The 18,400-nt window shown below is 35.0% G+C and overlaps 1 protein-coding gene and 1 pseudogene across 1 annotated transcript; both read right to left on the bottom strand.

Moving 5' to 3' along the window:
• Positions 1-8,309: 8,309 nt before the first annotated feature.
• Positions 8,310-10,308, bottom strand: LOC120185039. The gene is made up of 7 exons (XM_039189372.1): positions 9,901-10,308; positions 9,589-9,643; positions 9,286-9,360; positions 9,096-9,187; positions 8,916-8,997; positions 8,757-8,840; positions 8,310-8,680 (listed from the first exon to the last, which is right to left on the bottom strand). Exons 1-7 carry the CDS (start codon positions 10,233-10,235, stop codon positions 8,558-8,560), a joined length of 846 nt encoding a protein of 281 aa, XP_039045303.1. The 5' UTR covers positions 10,236-10,308; the 3' UTR covers positions 8,310-8,557.
• A 3,961-nt stretch (positions 10,309-14,269) lies between these two features.
• Positions 14,270-18,400, bottom strand: LOC120185059 (annotated as a pseudogene).

Below are 18,400 nucleotides of genomic sequence, written 5' to 3'. Positions count from 1 at the left end.
TGTGGGGGTCAGAAATCCAAGGCCTGCTTGGACTCTGAAGCCTGCTCTGGTTTTTAAAAAATGACCCCAAAAGTCCAAAATTTTGGGGGGAAAGTGCTATACATAATAATATATATATATATATATATAAACAGTGGTGAAGCTTGCTACAGTTATATAACCTGCTAAAGCTGCTAGATTCTTTAAAATGGAAGGTTAAACTTCCTTTTAAACCAGGCTTTTATCAGGCGATGTTGATCTTGCAGAAGGCCTGAGGGTACCAATAGTGTTTTATTCATTTGTTGAAGTACTTGTATCCTACATAATCCGAAAGATACGGGCATGAAACCGAAACCTGTATTCGAATAACATAAATCTAGGTGTTCCCTTCTAATGGATGTGCTATAACAATAAGGGCTGTCACTGTAAATCAGATCTCATGGTACATCATACATCCATGGTACCCCACATCAATACATCAGCCATTATCAATTGCTTGATGAATGTCCCCACCAAATTGGTGGATCATTTACTCGTTCAATAAACAAACAGTAATTCAGTTGTGGCCAGTGGCCACCATTTGAACCACCAAGCCATGTGAAACAACCAAGGAAACTTTGAACATCCCACATTAACACCCCATCTCCCTATTTGTCTTGCCTCATTTCGGCCACGTATCAATCGATTCGATCACAATTTAAGAAGTAACATCAAATCGATTTAAAAGATCGAAATAAGGGGGTACCCTATAATTTTTTAGTGGACTTGTGAGGGGCTGCTGCATTTTTTTCTGTCTGGTAAAGGTGACAGAGTCATCTCCATGGGGTAGAAATAGGACAATGGGAACAATTATTGTAGGGTAAGTAAAGGGGCAAGAGATTTTTTTTTGGGTGAATGATGGAAGAGGGGGAGAGATAAAATGATATGTGCCTAAAGGATCTGATTCTGTCCAGCCATTGGATCAAAAGTCCACAAGCATGACAACACACTCCCCATGATGAAAAGTCTCAACATTAAAAGAAGGTTTAAATATAAATAAGTTTCCAAACTTTTTTCACTAATACATTAAAATTATTTTATGAATAATCTCGGTGTCTAACGTTACAAATGTTACAGGGTCATTAACGAAGTTAATTTCCTTCATCAAGTGACCTGTGTCACAATTTGGAAATTTTAAAATTTTTATAAAAAATTAAAAAATATATATTTAAAAAACACAAAAATTTCAAAACAACCCTAAAACTTTGAAAACCTTCATTTCAACCCCTAAACCCAGCCTGTTACTGAGCACTCAACCCCAGATTTGAATGAGTTAGCCGAGAAGGAAAAAGCCAATGAACAAATAACTCAACAGTTGAAAAAATTGGAAGGAATGATAAAATCAGTAGAAATAATTGAATCATTCTATGGGTCTGACGCCAGAGAGTTGAGTTTGGTCCCAGACTTGATCATCCCTATGAAATTCAAGGTTCTCGAATTCGAAAAATACAATGGAACCACTTGCCCTTCATCTCATATTGCCATGTTTTGTCGGAGGATGCCTGGTCATGTGAATGATGAAAATTTGTTGATTCATTGTTTTCAAGACAGTTTAACAGGTTTTGCTGCCAAGTGGTATAACCAATTAACTAGTGCTCATATCAAATCATGGAAGGACTTGGCAAAAGCATTCCTAGAACAGTATCGCCATGTTACAGATATGGTTCCTGATCGGTGGACTCTTCAAAATATGGAAAAAAGAAGTAATGAGACTTTCCGACAATATGCCCAAAGGTGGCGTGATGTCGCATCACAAGTACAACCCCCATTGCTATAGAAGGAGACTGCAATTATTTTTGTGAATACCTTGAAGGCTCCATATCCGGGGTATCTGGTAGGAAATGCTACCAAGAACTTTGCTGACCTGGTTATTTCTGGGGAATTAATCGAGAACGCCATTAGGAATGGCAAGATAGGAGGCTCTGACAGTACTGATGTTAAGAAAGGAGTTGATATCAATACAGTGAGTTCTTATTCAGCTAATCGTGGGGCCAAACCTTATAAAATGACTCAAGAGAAGACCCCTATTGGTGAAATTTCGATGACATATGAAGAGTTGCTCCCAATACTAATTGAGAAGAATCTCGTGACTCCAATTAGGTCTAAACCGAAAGAACCTCCATTTCCTGAGGGGCATGATGCTAATGCAGTATGTAGCTACCACATGGGAAGCTCGGGGCATACTACTGAGAATTGTGGGGCATTGAAGCGCAAGGTTCAACACTTAATCGATTCAGGGGCATGGACATTCGAAGGATGATAAGGCATTCTGATGCAAACTGAGAAAAATCATTGCAGCCACTATGAACTTTTGATGCACTCGCATATTATCTTATTTGAATTTATTTTCTTTCTCTTTTCGTTAAAAATTTTGTAAGTCACTTGACAATCAAACATTTTAAGTAAAATGCTACCTTTTGAGGTTATGAACAATGAGTAATTTTCAGACTCGAAATTCTTTGAATATCATTTTGATTAAAAGCTCTTTTAAGAATCAGAGTTATAGATCTTTGACAAAATAACAAGATTGAAAACTGATAAAACAATGACCCTTGACCTTACCACATATGATATACTCGAATCCCATACCCTTCTCTTATAGAGACCACTTTAGTCTTCTCCTCTCACGAGGAAATGATCAAAAGGCTTGGCATTCAGGTATGAATAGGAGCAGACAACATGGGGCATCTCTTGTGTATGACATTGCAAAACTTCCTAGACTACACTTTTGTTGAAGACGTTCAGTGATGATACTAATCTTCGTAAATGGAATAGTCGAGTAGGTGAATCTAGTTTAGGTCAGTTGCTTGGAAATTGAACTCTAACGATGAGATTTTCTGACTTTCAACAACACCTAGACTATAACAGGTTTTTCTTGACAAGCTTAAGAAATTGATCTGTATATCCATTTTATATTATTATATATGCAATAAAGCTTGAGCTGTCCCCCTAGAGTAATTGGTTAAACGCCCCGGCTTTATGGATAGAATTCAGCTAGCCTAATAAAGGTGATTATATTATATGTATACAATAAAGCTGAGCTATTCCGCTAAGGCAATTGGTTACAGAGGAAACTCGAAAGCCCTGACTTTATGAATAGATTATATTCAAACCATGACCTTGATCGGGTACTTGGCAATTCGGTATATGCTCCACTGTGATTGTCAAGTCAAAGACTTTGTGATGAGATGAACCCTTCAGCTATCCCGATAAAGGCAAATTACAATAAAGCTGATTTCAGCTAGCCAAACCATGACAAATTTTATAAATAAGGAGTTTTTGTAAAGATGGACTAAGGGAGTTAAGGAACACCTGTTATAGTCAATTTCACATGGGCACTCAGAAATTTCAATTTTAGATCGATATTTCTGCACTACCTTGGTTAGATGAGTCTACGAAGCTTGAACAAATAGAAGATTTCAGAGAACTGAAATAGAAGTTTTCTAGAAAGTTTAGTAATTAGCTATGCTAGTTGCTTCATTTTGTCTGAATCTGATTAAAATGTCAAGCCAAAAGAGAGGGGCATGTCGTAAGGTTCACAGGGATTGAACATGAAATGAAATTTTGATGGTCGAAACCTTAGAAACTTTAAGGAGCTAACATGAAACCAACCCATCAATTTTGACACTTGTCAAAGAGGTATAACTTTGAAAGATTAAAAGAGCTGTTAATTCTCTTGATATTTACTGAACTTATGTTCTGTGATTTGCTTTAATTGTGAGCCTAAAAGAATGACATTTTTCTTAAACAAATTTTCCATATTTTGAAAATAAAAAGAAAGAAAATATTTTCAAACAGGACAATCTCTCTGGAGAGTTTAACCTGGAAATTGACAGAGGTCCCTCAGACCTAAAAGCTCAAAATCAGAAATTGGGGCAAAGAATTTGAATGTTAGGTAGCCAGAAAAGCAGATGTTTGCAAAGAAATGCGATGATACACCTTGGTGTGAGAGAAGAATAAAGACGAACAAATCAAGAAGAGAACCAAGATTGCTTGAGCACATTTTCACTGTTATTAATCAAGAAGAACATGCATACATGAATTTGCATCTTTACATCAAACATCCATTCAGGATAGTTTCATTCAGATACATTTTTTGCAAATCTTTAAGGAGAAGATGAGATTAAAAGGCAACAAGGTGTCCTAAAAAAGAGGGAACAATCATCTTCAAATTCAACATTTCCAATAGAAACTTTGTCTCGCTTGAGACAACCTCATTTAATAAAATGATTTATTTCACTGGAGATTGTTTTTCTTAAAACAAACTTTGTCTCACTTGAGACTGTTTTACTTGAAGGAAGACATTTCATTTGACTCAATATTGTTTTTCTTAAAATAAGATTTGTCTCGCTTGAGACAGGTTTTATTCAAAACAAGACATTTCATTTCACTACATGTTGTTTTTCTTAAAACAAAATTTTGTCTCCCTTGAGACAGTTTCTCTTGAAACATAAACTTTGAAAACGTTTCCCTTGAAACGAATTTTGTCTCTCTTGAGATATTTTCCCTTGAAACAGAAAGTTTTGTCTCTCTTGAGGCAGTTTCTCTTGAAACATAAACTTTGAAAAGTTTCCATTGAAACGAATTTTGTCTCCCTTGAAACAGTTTCCCTTGAAACGAATTTTGTCTCCCTTGAGACAGTTTCCCTTGAAACGAATTTTGTCACCCTTTAGACAGTTTCCCTTGAAACGAATTTTCTCTCCCTTGAGACAGTTTCCTTTGAAACGAATTTTGTCTCCCTTGAGATAGTTTCCCTTGAAATAAATTTTGTCTCCCTTGAGACAGTTTCCCTTGAAACGAATTTTGTCTCCCTTGAGACAGTTTCCTTTGAAACGAATTTTGTCTCCCTTGAGACAGTTTCTCTTGAAACAAAGTTTTGTCTCCCTTGAGATGGTTTTTCTTAAAACCAAATTCGTCTCGCTTGAGACAGCTTTCCCTTGAAACAAGAAATTTAATCTCACTTGAGATGTTTTTTCTTAAAACTTACTTCGTCTTGCTTGAGACAATTTTCCTTCAAAATAAAATTTATCTCACTCAAGAGAGCTTCTCTTAAAACAAGTTTTTTGTTAATTTTCATCAAGTGTTAAATATCTGACAGGAATTCAAAGAGCCAACAAAGATTTCACGACTTCATCAAAGAATCAATCCATATTTTTCACCATTGAAATAAATGGATCTCAACAAAGATTCGAGAACCTTTGGGTCAATACCTTCGGGTACTTCAAACACAATTATTACTGACACATGATAATCTTTTGTAGGTTTGAAAATCTTCAAAGAAAAGATAAACAGATCAACATTTTCAATGGAGAGTTCATAATGAGAAGAACTCATCCGAAAGAGAAAGAAGAAGTTCATAATGAGAAGAGCTTGTTCGACCTATCACTCGATTCACGATATTTTGAATCAGTGACGCCTCACTTGAGGGATTGACATTTCCAATGGAGAGTTTATAATGAGAAGAACTCATCCGACAGAGGAAGAAAAAGTTCATAATGATAAGAGCTTGTTCGACCTATCACTCGGTTCATGGCATTTCAAATCAGTGACGCCTCACTTGAGGGATTGACATTTCCAGAAGAGTTCATAATGAGAAGAACTCGTCATAAAGGAAAAAGTTCATAATGAGAAGAACTTGTTCCTTTCAATTCCATCACAGAATGAGATGGATCAACATTTCCAATGGAGAGTTCATAATGAGAAGAACTCATCCAACGAGAGAGAAGAAGTTCATAATGAGAAGAACTTGTTCGATCTCACATCATTGTTTCCAATGGAGAGTTCATAATGAGAAGAACTCATCCGACAGAGGGAGAAGAAGTTCATAATGAAAAGAGCTTGTTTGACCTATCACTTGATTCACGACATTTCGAATTAGTGACGCATTACTTAAGGGACCAACATTTCTAGAAGAGTTCATAATGAGAAGAGCTCGTCCTAAAGGAGAAAGTTCATAATGAGAATAACTTGTTCCTTTCAAATTCACTACAAAAGAACCCATAACCCGAGGAATTGAATATGAAGATTCAACCAAGAGAATGAATCAAAGGATGACATCATTTGCTACAAGGACCCGACGAATTTCACAGGAAGAGAAGAATTGACATTCTCAGTGAGGAGTTCGCAGCATGATAAGAAGAGACCAAGATAAAAATGATGCTTTATTATCTTTGCTTCATTCCCGTTTCACAACAATAAGCAAAGAGGGGCAGCTGTCAGCATCATTTTTTACACTACATGTGCTTCACCTTTCCACTCACCCACTTGCAAAGAACCCCCACTCAAATTTTACCTAAACCATTAAATCCACTAAACCAAAAATAAATACCAGAAAATTGGTTGCTATACCCTATCACTAAATAAACATCAACACGTCCACCATCCATAAATCAACCATTATCTACCACTAAGTCTTAAAATAAACAAACCTAATCCTCCATTAAATAAACATTAGTGAAAAATCCACTACATATGCAACCATAAAATAGAGAAAAAGATCATGGAGAAAAGAGGAGAATTCACGAACAGGGGGTTCTGATTCGAACAAAAACACGTTTTGGAGGCTATTAGAATAGGAAAATCAGAAACATTTCGAGAATACAGAGAACATTTTCGGGGAAAGGGACTGGAATAAATTTGTTGTATTCACTTCCCATTTTCAAGAAATTAATACGAAAAGAAAGAGCAACGAGCATTCTTCTTTCATTATTTTACGTTTTTGGCTTCATTTATTCCTTTAATTTCAGATTAAATCATACAAAGCAGAAAATAAGAGAAGGAAGGGGTTTTAGTTACCTTAGTTGTCTTTTCTTTTCGCCGGTTAGGAGCTAGTCAACAGGGAGGTTCTCGGTTAGGATCTCGTTTGGTTGATCTTAGGGGGTAGTTGGCGGTTCAAGTCTATGAAAATTGGAAAACCGAGAGGTAGGAGAGATCCTTTGAAGATTTAAGGTCGATTTAGGGGGGATTTAGTCTCATCGGTCGTCATAGTCGGTGTTTGGAGATCGGAATCGCGCCAGGTATTATTGGTTTCGTTCGGCTTTGGGTCTCGGTCGTGGGAAGAAGAAGAAAGGAATGAGTAGAAAAGTGGAGAAGAAGAACGGAGCTTTGGGAATAAGTTTAGGATGAATGATATTTTGTTTTTAGGTTAAATGATAGGTTTTAATTAATTTGGGATAAAACGACAGTGTTTAAGGCTAGAGTAGGGGTGTGGGGTTTAATCACGTAAGGATCCTTTTAATTTGAAATTGTTGTGATTCGGTACTTGCTTCGAAGTTCTGTAATTTTTAATTTGGTTTTTAATTTTAGGTGCATTCCATTTCGGTCCCCAGTGTCTGTTATTTACATTATTTCAAGTTTTTGATCTTTAAGTTTCACATTTTCTATTTTAGTCCTAAATAATAGTATATTTAATTTTTGTTGTATTTAGACATTCAACTTTTACATTTTTAAATGTTATTTTTTAGTTATGATCTTGTTTAGGGTTTATTTCGATGTTAGTCCTTTATAATGGTGTTGTGCTTTAGTTTCATTTTTATTATAATTCTGATATTTTGACCTTAGTTATTATCTGGTTTGTATTTAAAATAGTAAGTTATTTAGTCAATATTTTAATTTGTATAATTATTTTTTAAAATTTTTGAAGTTGGATGTGGTATGTTTTTTACAAATTAATAATATATATATAAGTTATAATGTATAGTTATAAAAGATGTATATAATTTTTGTATAAAGATGTCATATTCTGATATTTTAAAATAAATAAATACCTTGTTTATAGAACTTGAAAATCAAATATATCTAGTTTAGTTAAATCAAATTATTTTAATTATTTCTTTGGAAGAATTATTATATTCTTATTATTTCAGTCGGAAAGAGAAATATTCGTCCTAAAGTATTTTAGGGATTATTTTTTCTTCGATTGGAAATATTAGAATATTTTCTGTTTTTCCTTAGAATTTTCTTGAATTACAATTATGCAATTGAATCTGGAATAATAAGATCATAAATTAAATTCATATTTTGAATTCTTGGATTTCTATCATTACGACAACATGTAAACGACACAGTACTAATTTTGGGCGCTGAGGGGGTGCTAATGCTTCCCCACGCATAACCGACTCTCGAACTCGTTTTAATCGAATCTTTGGTAAACGCAGATCAACTTTTGTCTTAAAAAACGATTTTTCTTAAAATTATTTTTAAAAAAAAGACGTTTCTAGGTATTCGACCTACCTAACTCAAAGGTCGGCGAGACTCTATTCGATTTAAGCAAATTAATTCAAAATTACCTATTTTCCAAAATAAAAGTCGTAACTGTTTTTAAACAATTAAACGATTGTCCCGCCGAAAAACGGTTACGACAGTAACATTATACAATGCTATGGTTAAACAATTATAGGGGGCGATGTTAACCACTTTGTAGACATGAATACATCCATTTCCCGAATCGGATGTCCAAATACGATACCGACTTCTGAATGCAGTGTAGAAAATGAGGGACTTATCTGATATGTATGAAGATTTAAGAATGTACAGCAGGTTAAGGCTCCATGGAAGAGGAGAGATACTGCTGCCATTCTTCCGGCGTCCCGTTTCTCATCCTCAACATCCGTACCGCCGCACTTGTTAGCGGTATCGCAAGTATGTCGTAATCCTTGGGAGCCTGCACAATGAAGGTAACAAGATCTTGATTCCCAAAGATGAAAATTGATCTCATGCTGATTGTGCAGGGAAGATACCTTGGGGACCTTAATCAACGTCATGTTTGCTTCCTCCGGTGTTTTTCGACCTTTCTTCGAATTGCACTTGGCACAAGCAGTCACCTATGGCTCAAACAACAGTCAATGGAACTGATCCACAAATAGAGAGTCCACTACCTGTTTAATAGGCCATCTTACCAGATTCTCCCATGTCCATTCCCCTCCTCTTGCAATTGGAAGAACATGGTCGATGGTCAAGTTATCGCGAGAACGGCAATACCTGTTGACAACGGAAACATCGACCGAAAGAAGCTCGGAAAGCAACAGATAACTGTTCTTGAAATGAACTGACATCAGATAATTGTTACAACGACTTACTGACAAGTAAAGTTGTCCCTAAATAGAACATTTTTTCGACTTAGATTGGTGCTGATTCTTCTTCTTTTAACAACTTGCAGAAGATGAGGAATCTGGGAGCGTAAAGAACAACATCGAATGGAGCGGAGTAAGTCAAATGAGGATGAGGAAAGTTCAAAAAAGAAGGCAAAAATGATCCTCAGTTTCATACCCTTAACACAGCTGGTATGTTGAAGGATCCACTCGGCGAGTTCACGGTCTGATCATAGTACTCTAGAACATCAGCCTGGATAAAAGCATGATAAAAGGAACTTAAACATTGAAAAGAACGAATTCGATACTATGTTCGTTTTTTTCCGAAGTTTTTCCATGGATTGTGAGGGACCTTTAATCATCATAGTTTCTCTATGCATGTTTCATTCATGAATGCGAGTATAAGTGTAAGAAAACTAAAAGCGTCACATGGCTTTCCACCCAAACATCTAAAATGAAATGGTGAGCCACACTATCCAACCTTCTCCATGAACTCCAAACATATAGCACGCCTCCAGCAAACAACATTGATCGGCCTGTCGGGACGTCGACATCGGAACCGAATCCCAAAAATCGTAAGAAAACCAGTTCAAATCATTAGAAAGGTATCTAGGAAAAAGAGAATTCATGTTGCAGATTGAACACAAGGTAAAACACTATCAGATAATTCACCAATACATTCAACAATCAATGGCTTAAACGCTATGCACATTCAGTTTACATAGCTGAAATAGCAAAAGAAAGCATCAAAATCAAACAAGAAAAAGAATGGGTAAATGAAATCAAAAATTACCTGTAAGAGATATCCAAAACAAGACCTCTAAAACAAGCCAACTCGTCAATTTCAAGCTCACTATCATAATCATCATCATCATGAATTCCTTCATCACTAACATCAAGACTCGCCTTTGCATTAAATTTGGTGCGTTTCTTTAAAGAAGAAAAATGATGTTTTCTAGGAGTGGAACCGAGAAATCTGAACATACCCTTTTGAAGTTGAAGTGATTTAAGCCCGGCAGAACCACCAAAAACAATGGAAAGGAGCTTGTAATGAAAAGGGTCCCTCGGTTCCACTCCATCGCCATGGAAGAGCAGCTTCAAACGCCCTTGTGTTGTGAATTGAGCCATTTAGCATTCGGACAAGTTGAATCAGAGTAGTTAATGTTGCTGTTTAACCGAGCTAGCAGACAAAGGATCCGTCTTTTGAATTTTATTTCCAAGAAAGAGAGACTGAGAGTTTCACGGAATAAACCGCTGCCACATGGGCTCACGGAATAATATCTTCTTTTCGACTCACCTAAATGACCAATTTACCCTCCTTTCTTTTATATAATGCATGATCCTTTCTTTTATATAAGGGCGCAAGGGCATGGGAGATAAAATATTAATATTTTTTAAGAAATTTTTTTAAATGTTTTTTTTGTTTTATAAATAAAAAATATCCAAAAAAATATAAATTCAACATGTTACATTTAACAGTGAAATTTAACAATCGTTACAAATCAAGTGTAACACCCCAAACTCGAATGGACCTAAAGTGTCACATTGGGCCACAGAGGCAACCCTTGATTTTCAAAGCATGTTCATTTTCTTTTCAAACATACTAAATAATATCATAATAGACATGAATAACAATTATGAAAACACTTTATAAAATCAGAGCTCCGTGACACATAATTTAAAATCAAAACAATACAAACTCAGAGTTATGTATATGAATACAAGAGTAAGGTTCTATGAATACATATGTCCACTAAAGCTACAATACAATACTCTGACTGAGGTGTTGGAAGTCATGCTGCGACGATGCTCCATGATCAACTCTAGCTACTGACCTGCGAACGGAAAACATCCAACGCTGAGCTTACAAATCCCAACAATATAATTGCTTATCTAGAGTACCATTATGAGTTTCATAAACACAAACATGCTAAAAACATGGTACCAAATAGTAGATACATGTATGATCTTAATCAAGTGCTACATACTTAAGGTTTAACTGTTTATCACTAAAGTAAGGTCTCATGCTTCTCTTAGTCCTCTACTAAGGGTCTCACCATAAGTACACCTCTAAAGGGCCTATAACTTTAGTAAATGTACTGTTATGCATTATCTGAATGTGACACTAACGCTGATGTGCATTATCTGAATGCAACACTTTGTTAGTATCTGGTCTCACATAACCATCATACACTAGTTAGGGAACTCGGTGTCACATAGCATCAGTAAAATTCTCACTAAGCTGCTGAATGATCTCATGGTCTTACATAGCCATAAGGTAGATCATAGAGGGGCAACCCAATGTCATATAACATCGGTACGATTCCCACTCAACTCAAGTATTTCCTCAGTCTCACACAACCGTCAAACCAAGCTTTAAGGATATATGATTTACTAGACTGATGCAACTATACATGCATGACTAAGGGTCCTAAGGCTGCATAATACTAATAATGTCCCACTAGGGTAACTAAGGTAGCATGGCTACACTCTAGCAAAGCTAGACACACTAAGGTGAGTTCACCCTCTCACTAGTTGTTATCTCGCTCGTCCTCTTACCTAGAACGTTATGCAAGAGTTTATCAGTATGTTGCTTCTTTTAGTTTATTAAGTGGCTCTATTATAGTCATTCGTTACTTAAGGGTGTTTTAGTCATTCTCTGTCTCTAGAGAAGGCTTTACACGTTTCTTGATTTTACGATAATTATTGTGTTTGTTGTTAGATGTTTGTAACCCACTCCTAAGAGTGTTTCTAGACCTCTTTGGTCATTTATGTTCCTCACAGACTAAGTTTTATCATTACGGATCATCCTTGACTCTTATAGGCCTTAACGAGGTCAAATTTAATCATCCAAAATGGGTAGTATCGATATTCTACTTGTAGTATCAATACCCTAGGGTCAAGTATCAATACTCCCATAAGTATCGATACCAAAAATGGCTTATGTTTGCTAAAAAATGTCCCAATATCGATACTAGGTACACTCAGTATCGATACCAGAGGGGAAGTACGATACTCCTATTTCCAGTATCGATACATTTTTCCAGCATCAGATTTAGGACCTGTTTCTAGCGCTAGATTTAGGACCTTTTTCCAACGTTGGATTTATGAAGTATAGATATTTTACTTCCAGTATCGATACTTCTACCCCAGAAATCTCTCTCTCTTAGGCTTGGGAAACACCCAAAAATCACCTTAAAGGTCTTAGTTTGGTTCCTAATCATGGGCTAAAGCTTTGGAAAGTTACTTAGGGTCTTAAAGTGACATAAAAATACATTCTTTACATTTAAAACGTCATTTAATCGTGAAATCAAGTATAAATCCTAAAATATTCAAATACACAAATCCTAGCAATTCTTTATATTTATGAAAGCCATATCACTTCAAAGGATTATAAATACACTATCTTGTTGTTAGAACCCCGAAATGAAACTCCTTACTTAGTGACATTCCCTTCCTCTAAGATATAGATGAAAACTCATTTTTTCTAGCCAAATAAGAAACTCATGAATCCCTTAACACAAAGAAGATTATAGGAAGGATTGGGGATGAATTTCTAGTTTACAGAAGTGAGGAAGGAAGATCTTACCTTCCACTTTGATCTATGAAACTTGGAGAAGAACAGAAAAAGAAAAATGAAGAAGATGAAAGGCTTTTTAGCCAACAAAAACTCACGCCTCAAAATGAAATAAAACCCCTAATATCAACATTGTTTTTCTTCAACAGGATAATTACCCTTTTGGTCCTTCGTATTTTGTCTTTTATTCAAAAATTCTCTTTTTATGGTTAATTGAACCTAATTCCAACCTAATTAAGCTTAACTCAGCTCAACGACTTAAATTACGAACATGCACAAGGTTCACAAACCACTCTGGTAAAGCCGAAACTACTAGCCCAGAATTTGGATTGTTACATCAAGCACCTAAAGCAATAACATTTGTAACGTTAGACGCCTATTTAAGAAAAGCGATATAATTTAGGCACTTATTGTATAATTATGCCTTTTTTAATTAAGAAAGACAAAATATCCTTTTTGGCCCTCTAACTTAACCACTTTAGTCCTTTTAACCTTTTAACTTACATTGAGATCTTTGAACGTTTAGTTTTTATCAAATTGACGAAATCGTGACATAACAATAATAAATTGCTAAATTGATCCATTTAATAACCTTAGTTATTAAAGGAAATATTTATTTTAAGATCCTGGACTCGAACAACTATATCTATAAATTTTATTTATATTATTAATAAATAGAAAAAAGTACTTTATAATCACCTTAGACTATTTAAATTAAAATAAATTATTTTGATTCTTACTTGAGGTAAGTTATTTTGCTCATTTCCAATCACATCATCAAAAATTTAGAAAATATATATTAAAATTTGTAAAAGAAACACTCAAAATCGGTATACCAATAAGAATATGAAATTATATTTTGAGTTCACTAAGAAAAAAATTTTGAATTTATATTATCAACAAGTCCCTTTAGCCTTTACATAAGTTTTTGATTTCATTATACGATTTAATTTAAGAGACATTTGATATAACTAACCTAAAAAAATTACAATATGACATCATTAAATTTATAAATATTTTTAATAATATAATGTATAATAAATAAATAAATATGATATTTTGAAATGTAAGTTTTAATGAGACCATATATAAATAAAATTGAGAAATTAAAAAAATATATCTATGTGAAAGTTGAATAATGAATAAGGTTTATATAACAAATAAGTAACTAAAATATATCTTTTTTCATTTAAGTATCTAAAATATTTTTTTATTAAAATAAATATTTAAAGTTATCCTTTTAGTCAAAATATGTACCTAATATATATTTTTTTATCAAAACAGACACCTAAAGTATTCAATTTTTTTATTCAAGTACCTAAAATTTTCTTTAATTAATGCAACATATTAATTATTTTAGAAATTTTTTAGAACTTAAATGAAAATGTTTAGACAACTTGGGTATTATTTTGACCAAAAAGATAACTCTAGATATCTATTTTGATCAAAAAAATACTTCAGATATTTAAATGAAGTGTGTATACTTTTAGGTACTTGTTTGTGATATAAGTTAGTGAGCAACTAACCAAACCTTTTAAAATTACATATAAATTCTATAATCATCCACGGCACTTTCCAATTTGTATTGTTTAAAGTTGAGTTGATTATGGCGAGAAGTCCCTCATATTACAAGGTCGGACGAACCCTAAATATTCAATATGTAACAGTAGGGTTTAGGGATTCATGCATGACAAGAAAACTTATGGAAGCTGATCCCATTCACAGGTTCTCAGCATTTTCTAGCATTTAATCACCCTACTGACTTTTAGGGCAACGGAAACAACTACAACCGAAAAGATAGATGCCGATCTCACGGACCGGATTCCCTTGTTTGCTATATATTTATACTTGAAATCTAACTCCCGAACACCATGGCATAGGAGGTATGTCCGCAACGTTCTTCTGAGACGATCACAAAAATAATAAGAATCAATCACTTTAGAGGGAAGGGAGAGGGTGTAGTTTCTTACCATTGTTGGTTTTTCCTGAACTCTGTAAGGACAGGGTATATGTTTTCGAAGGCGGTGTACGTCTCATCTCTCACCTGAGACTCAAACAACGAAAATTAGTAAATCATAAACAACTTGCATGAACATTGAAGACGGGCAGGCCCGATGTATCACCTTAGCTCCGGTGATCACAATCTTCCCTGACACAAAAAATAAGAAGCACAATCTTTGGTTGTTTCATTCGATAGATCAGGCCTGGAAAGAGTTCTGGTTCATACTGCATTAATAGAACATTAAGATAAGCCGACCGATCATTGATCCTGACAAACAAGTCTTGACAAGCACTGCTTTTAATCACCTAGAACTACAAAAATAAAGGCCAAAGCTAACTACAACAAGCCTAAACGTATCTTTCTGTTTTACTAGACATAAGATACCTCATTTTGAAAATAATTTGACCGTAAACTTTGGTCCCCGTCCCTGGACTCGACAAATATAAGGGTAAGTAGACTCCAAGGGGATTGTAAGTAAGAAAAGACTAATTACATAAATGCATATACACGTATCAAAAAGGCACATGCAGTCTCGCACTCATATCTCATACTCCCAAATGTCCACCTGCAAAACATGCATATCAATGTTCTTATACACAAGGAAACAACCCAATGATTGCTGGCCGTCACTTACACTTGAAAAAGCACCATGGGAGTATGCAAGACCTTCAAGTCTGATAGGAAATTTAACATCACAAGAACCAACAATGTTCTGAATCTTGAAGTCCTGCCAATGACGGCACAAAAAGGAAAATGACTGACCAAGTAGGAGAAAACATCATTAAAGAATTGAGATTTCAGGCTATACTTTGAGCATTGTCTGCATGGGAAAAATACAAAAGAAATCAATAATTACAGTACCTTAAACTTGGCAGGAAAACCAAGCTTTTGGATGATTCTGGCATACTGAAAGCAGAAAAAAAAATCCCAATTAATCACCAATTTAATAATTGTATCTTCCTATTCTAAGGATAAAAATAATTAACAAAAAAGCTAATGGGCTCTAACATAGTTCAAAAACAGAGTTAAAAAGCATCTCAAAGATAAACATCTACCTTCCTCGCAGCCAGTTTGGACTGCTGTTCACTTTTAGCACCAGTGCAGACCTGAAGAAGCGAGGAAAGTTGTTCCGTAAATCAATAATTGAACAATGTTCAACACACTAGCCCTAATTATTTATTAAATAGTTTTGACACAAACTTCCACACAGCCATTAATTGCATGTGAATGTGATTCCAAATAAGAAATGAATACCATCTTTCCAGAGGCAAAGATCAAAGCTGTAGTTTTGGGCTCCCTGATTCTCATAATGACTGCAGCAAAACGCTGTAGGTCATTTTTACAAAAAGCGGTTAGCAAACAAATAACAGCAGAGCAGAATTAGAGCTACACAAATTCATATATTATTAACAAGTATTTAACCATGAGTAGCACACCTTTGGATTGTATTCTGCATTTCGAGCTTGCAGAGCAATCTGTTTAAGATCCAACTTGCAATCTAAGTTTACGGTTGATACAATGTTCCTAGAAACACAACAAGAGTAACACGGGATATGAAATACAACCAAACTCTATAGTTTCTAAAGTAGAAACATGAAGGAACTTTTGTATTAAGAACAAAATTACAAGACTTGAGATATGTGGCTCAACTCATCTTTTATAAGCTTAAGGGTGTATGAAGCCCCAAAGCCTTTTTGCACTTAATTAGACTTCTCAAATAGAGAAATTGAAATGCCCACATGTCACAATGTGATTCTGTCACATAAATTTGCACATTTTTTAAAAATATTAGAATTCTAAAATAATTTAAAAAAATCTAAAATTTTAATAAGATTCAAAATGCCATTTGGCAACTCCATGATTAGGGATGGCAACGAAGAATAACAGGTTGGCTTTTTTGCCACCCTAAAATTGTGGAATTTATCACCCGACCCCCGACCCAAAAAGGTTTGTTGTTGCACCCGCCTCAAACCCGCCCCAAGATATGGAATGCAAACACAACCCTGACCCAACTCAATACTCCTCCAAAATCTGTTTCCTTCCTTTCCAAGTCTTCTTCCTTTCTCATGTTATCCAGAACAGATGATGTTCTAAATCTCACTGCAAGTATCTCCCACCATATTTCGAATCATTCGGTAAGAACAACCTAAGATACGTTGTTATTTATTATTCATCTTATCAGAATTACCCACCATTTATATCTAAGAAACTTTGTCAGCATAATGGAACACCAAAACAGTAATATCCAAATATATCAATAGAAGCCTTCCACTATTATGATACAAAACCATACTCAAGTGTCATGAAAATGTCCAATAAGCTTACTCAACCAGCATAAAAAAAATAACTCATTTCTCTAAAATTCTTTCCACAAACACCAGAATCTAACATAGCATATCCCTGAACTCCCCCTTCTTCCAGCAGCATAAACGAAAACCATCTCACAAACTTCTCATCAGCAGCAATACACAAAGTGCAAATGTGTGCATGGGATACCCTACAGGCCATTCTACCTTCAGGTGGTTCTCTTCGGGTAGCATTGGTCAAAGCTTATGTTCTTAAGGGAAGAGGCTTAGCTGGGATTGGACCAAGTTGCTGCAGCTTAGGCAACAGGTGAATGGGGGGACTATGGTGTAGCCTTTGTAAGGAGACAAGTACAATGAGGCGGTTAAATTACATGTGATTTACGTAACATACCTACTCAAAACTCTAATTCACAATTACCAAAAGATCATGTATATCCACAATCTCTATTCAGCCAAATTATTGAACTTACAAAATCACCAAAATTCTAAGAGCCCTAACTCCCAGTGGCGGATCCACATTTGATTTAAGGTGCCCACCATGAAATCCGAATTTTCTTGGATTAGTCAACTATTTTATGAAATTTTATTTATGCTGCATGCCATATAAAAATTGTGTTGGTAACGCATGCGTGACTAGTCTAAAAAATTCAGGATCCGCCAGTGGTATCTCAAAACACCTTTCTTCTTCTCCTGAAAATCCCATGTCCAAAAACATCTAAAGATCTCCCCATCTAGAATCTTATGAATATAAACGTGTCAGAATCAAAGACGACAAGAGAGGTGTAAGGGACTTACTGAAGAGTGGGAACAATTCCAGATGGATGCTTAGAAAGATCCACTGGCTGGCTCCCTTCCAAGTCACCTTGTTCCGCCATTCTCTTCTTTGTTGCTCACCAAAAAAACTCTGTAAAAAAATCCCCAATATTTCCCAAAAAAAAGCTCTGGGTTTTCTTCTAAACACAATTCCAAATCAACCCAATCGAATTTGCCAAACCTGATCAACCCGCAGACCAAAAATTAAGCTTTTCTTTTTAAAAAGTCAAATCTAACCAAAATTTTATCGAATTCAACCCGTTAAAAGATATATAGTCTATAATTTTTTGGAAGGAATGAAAGAAAACACACACAACAAAAACATATCAGATCGGGTTTATTCAAATCTAAGCAAATCCAACACTTTTTTCAAAAGAAAAAAAATTGGGGATTTTAAACGATTATATATAAATATATGAAAATCGGAGGGAATAATTGAGAGTGAGTGTTTGAAAACGAGAGCCTTTTATATTAATATATAGAGAAGAGAAGATTTTGGGTTAAGATAAAAGAGAGAAAGGATTGGAATTGAGAGGGCGTGGATTTGAAGATGAGATTTTTGAGGGTTTGGTTTATAAGGAGGAGAGAGAGGCGG

The sequence above is a fragment of the Hibiscus syriacus genome, unplaced genomic scaffold (genome assembly GCF_006381635.1).
Source record: "Hibiscus syriacus cultivar Baekdansim isolate YM2019G1 unplaced genomic scaffold, ASM638163v2 tig00003973_pilon, whole genome shotgun sequence".
Lineage (NCBI taxonomy): Eukaryota > Viridiplantae > Streptophyta > Magnoliopsida > Malvales > Malvaceae > Hibiscus > Hibiscus syriacus.
This window is presented reverse-complemented; position numbering and strand designations above follow the sequence as displayed.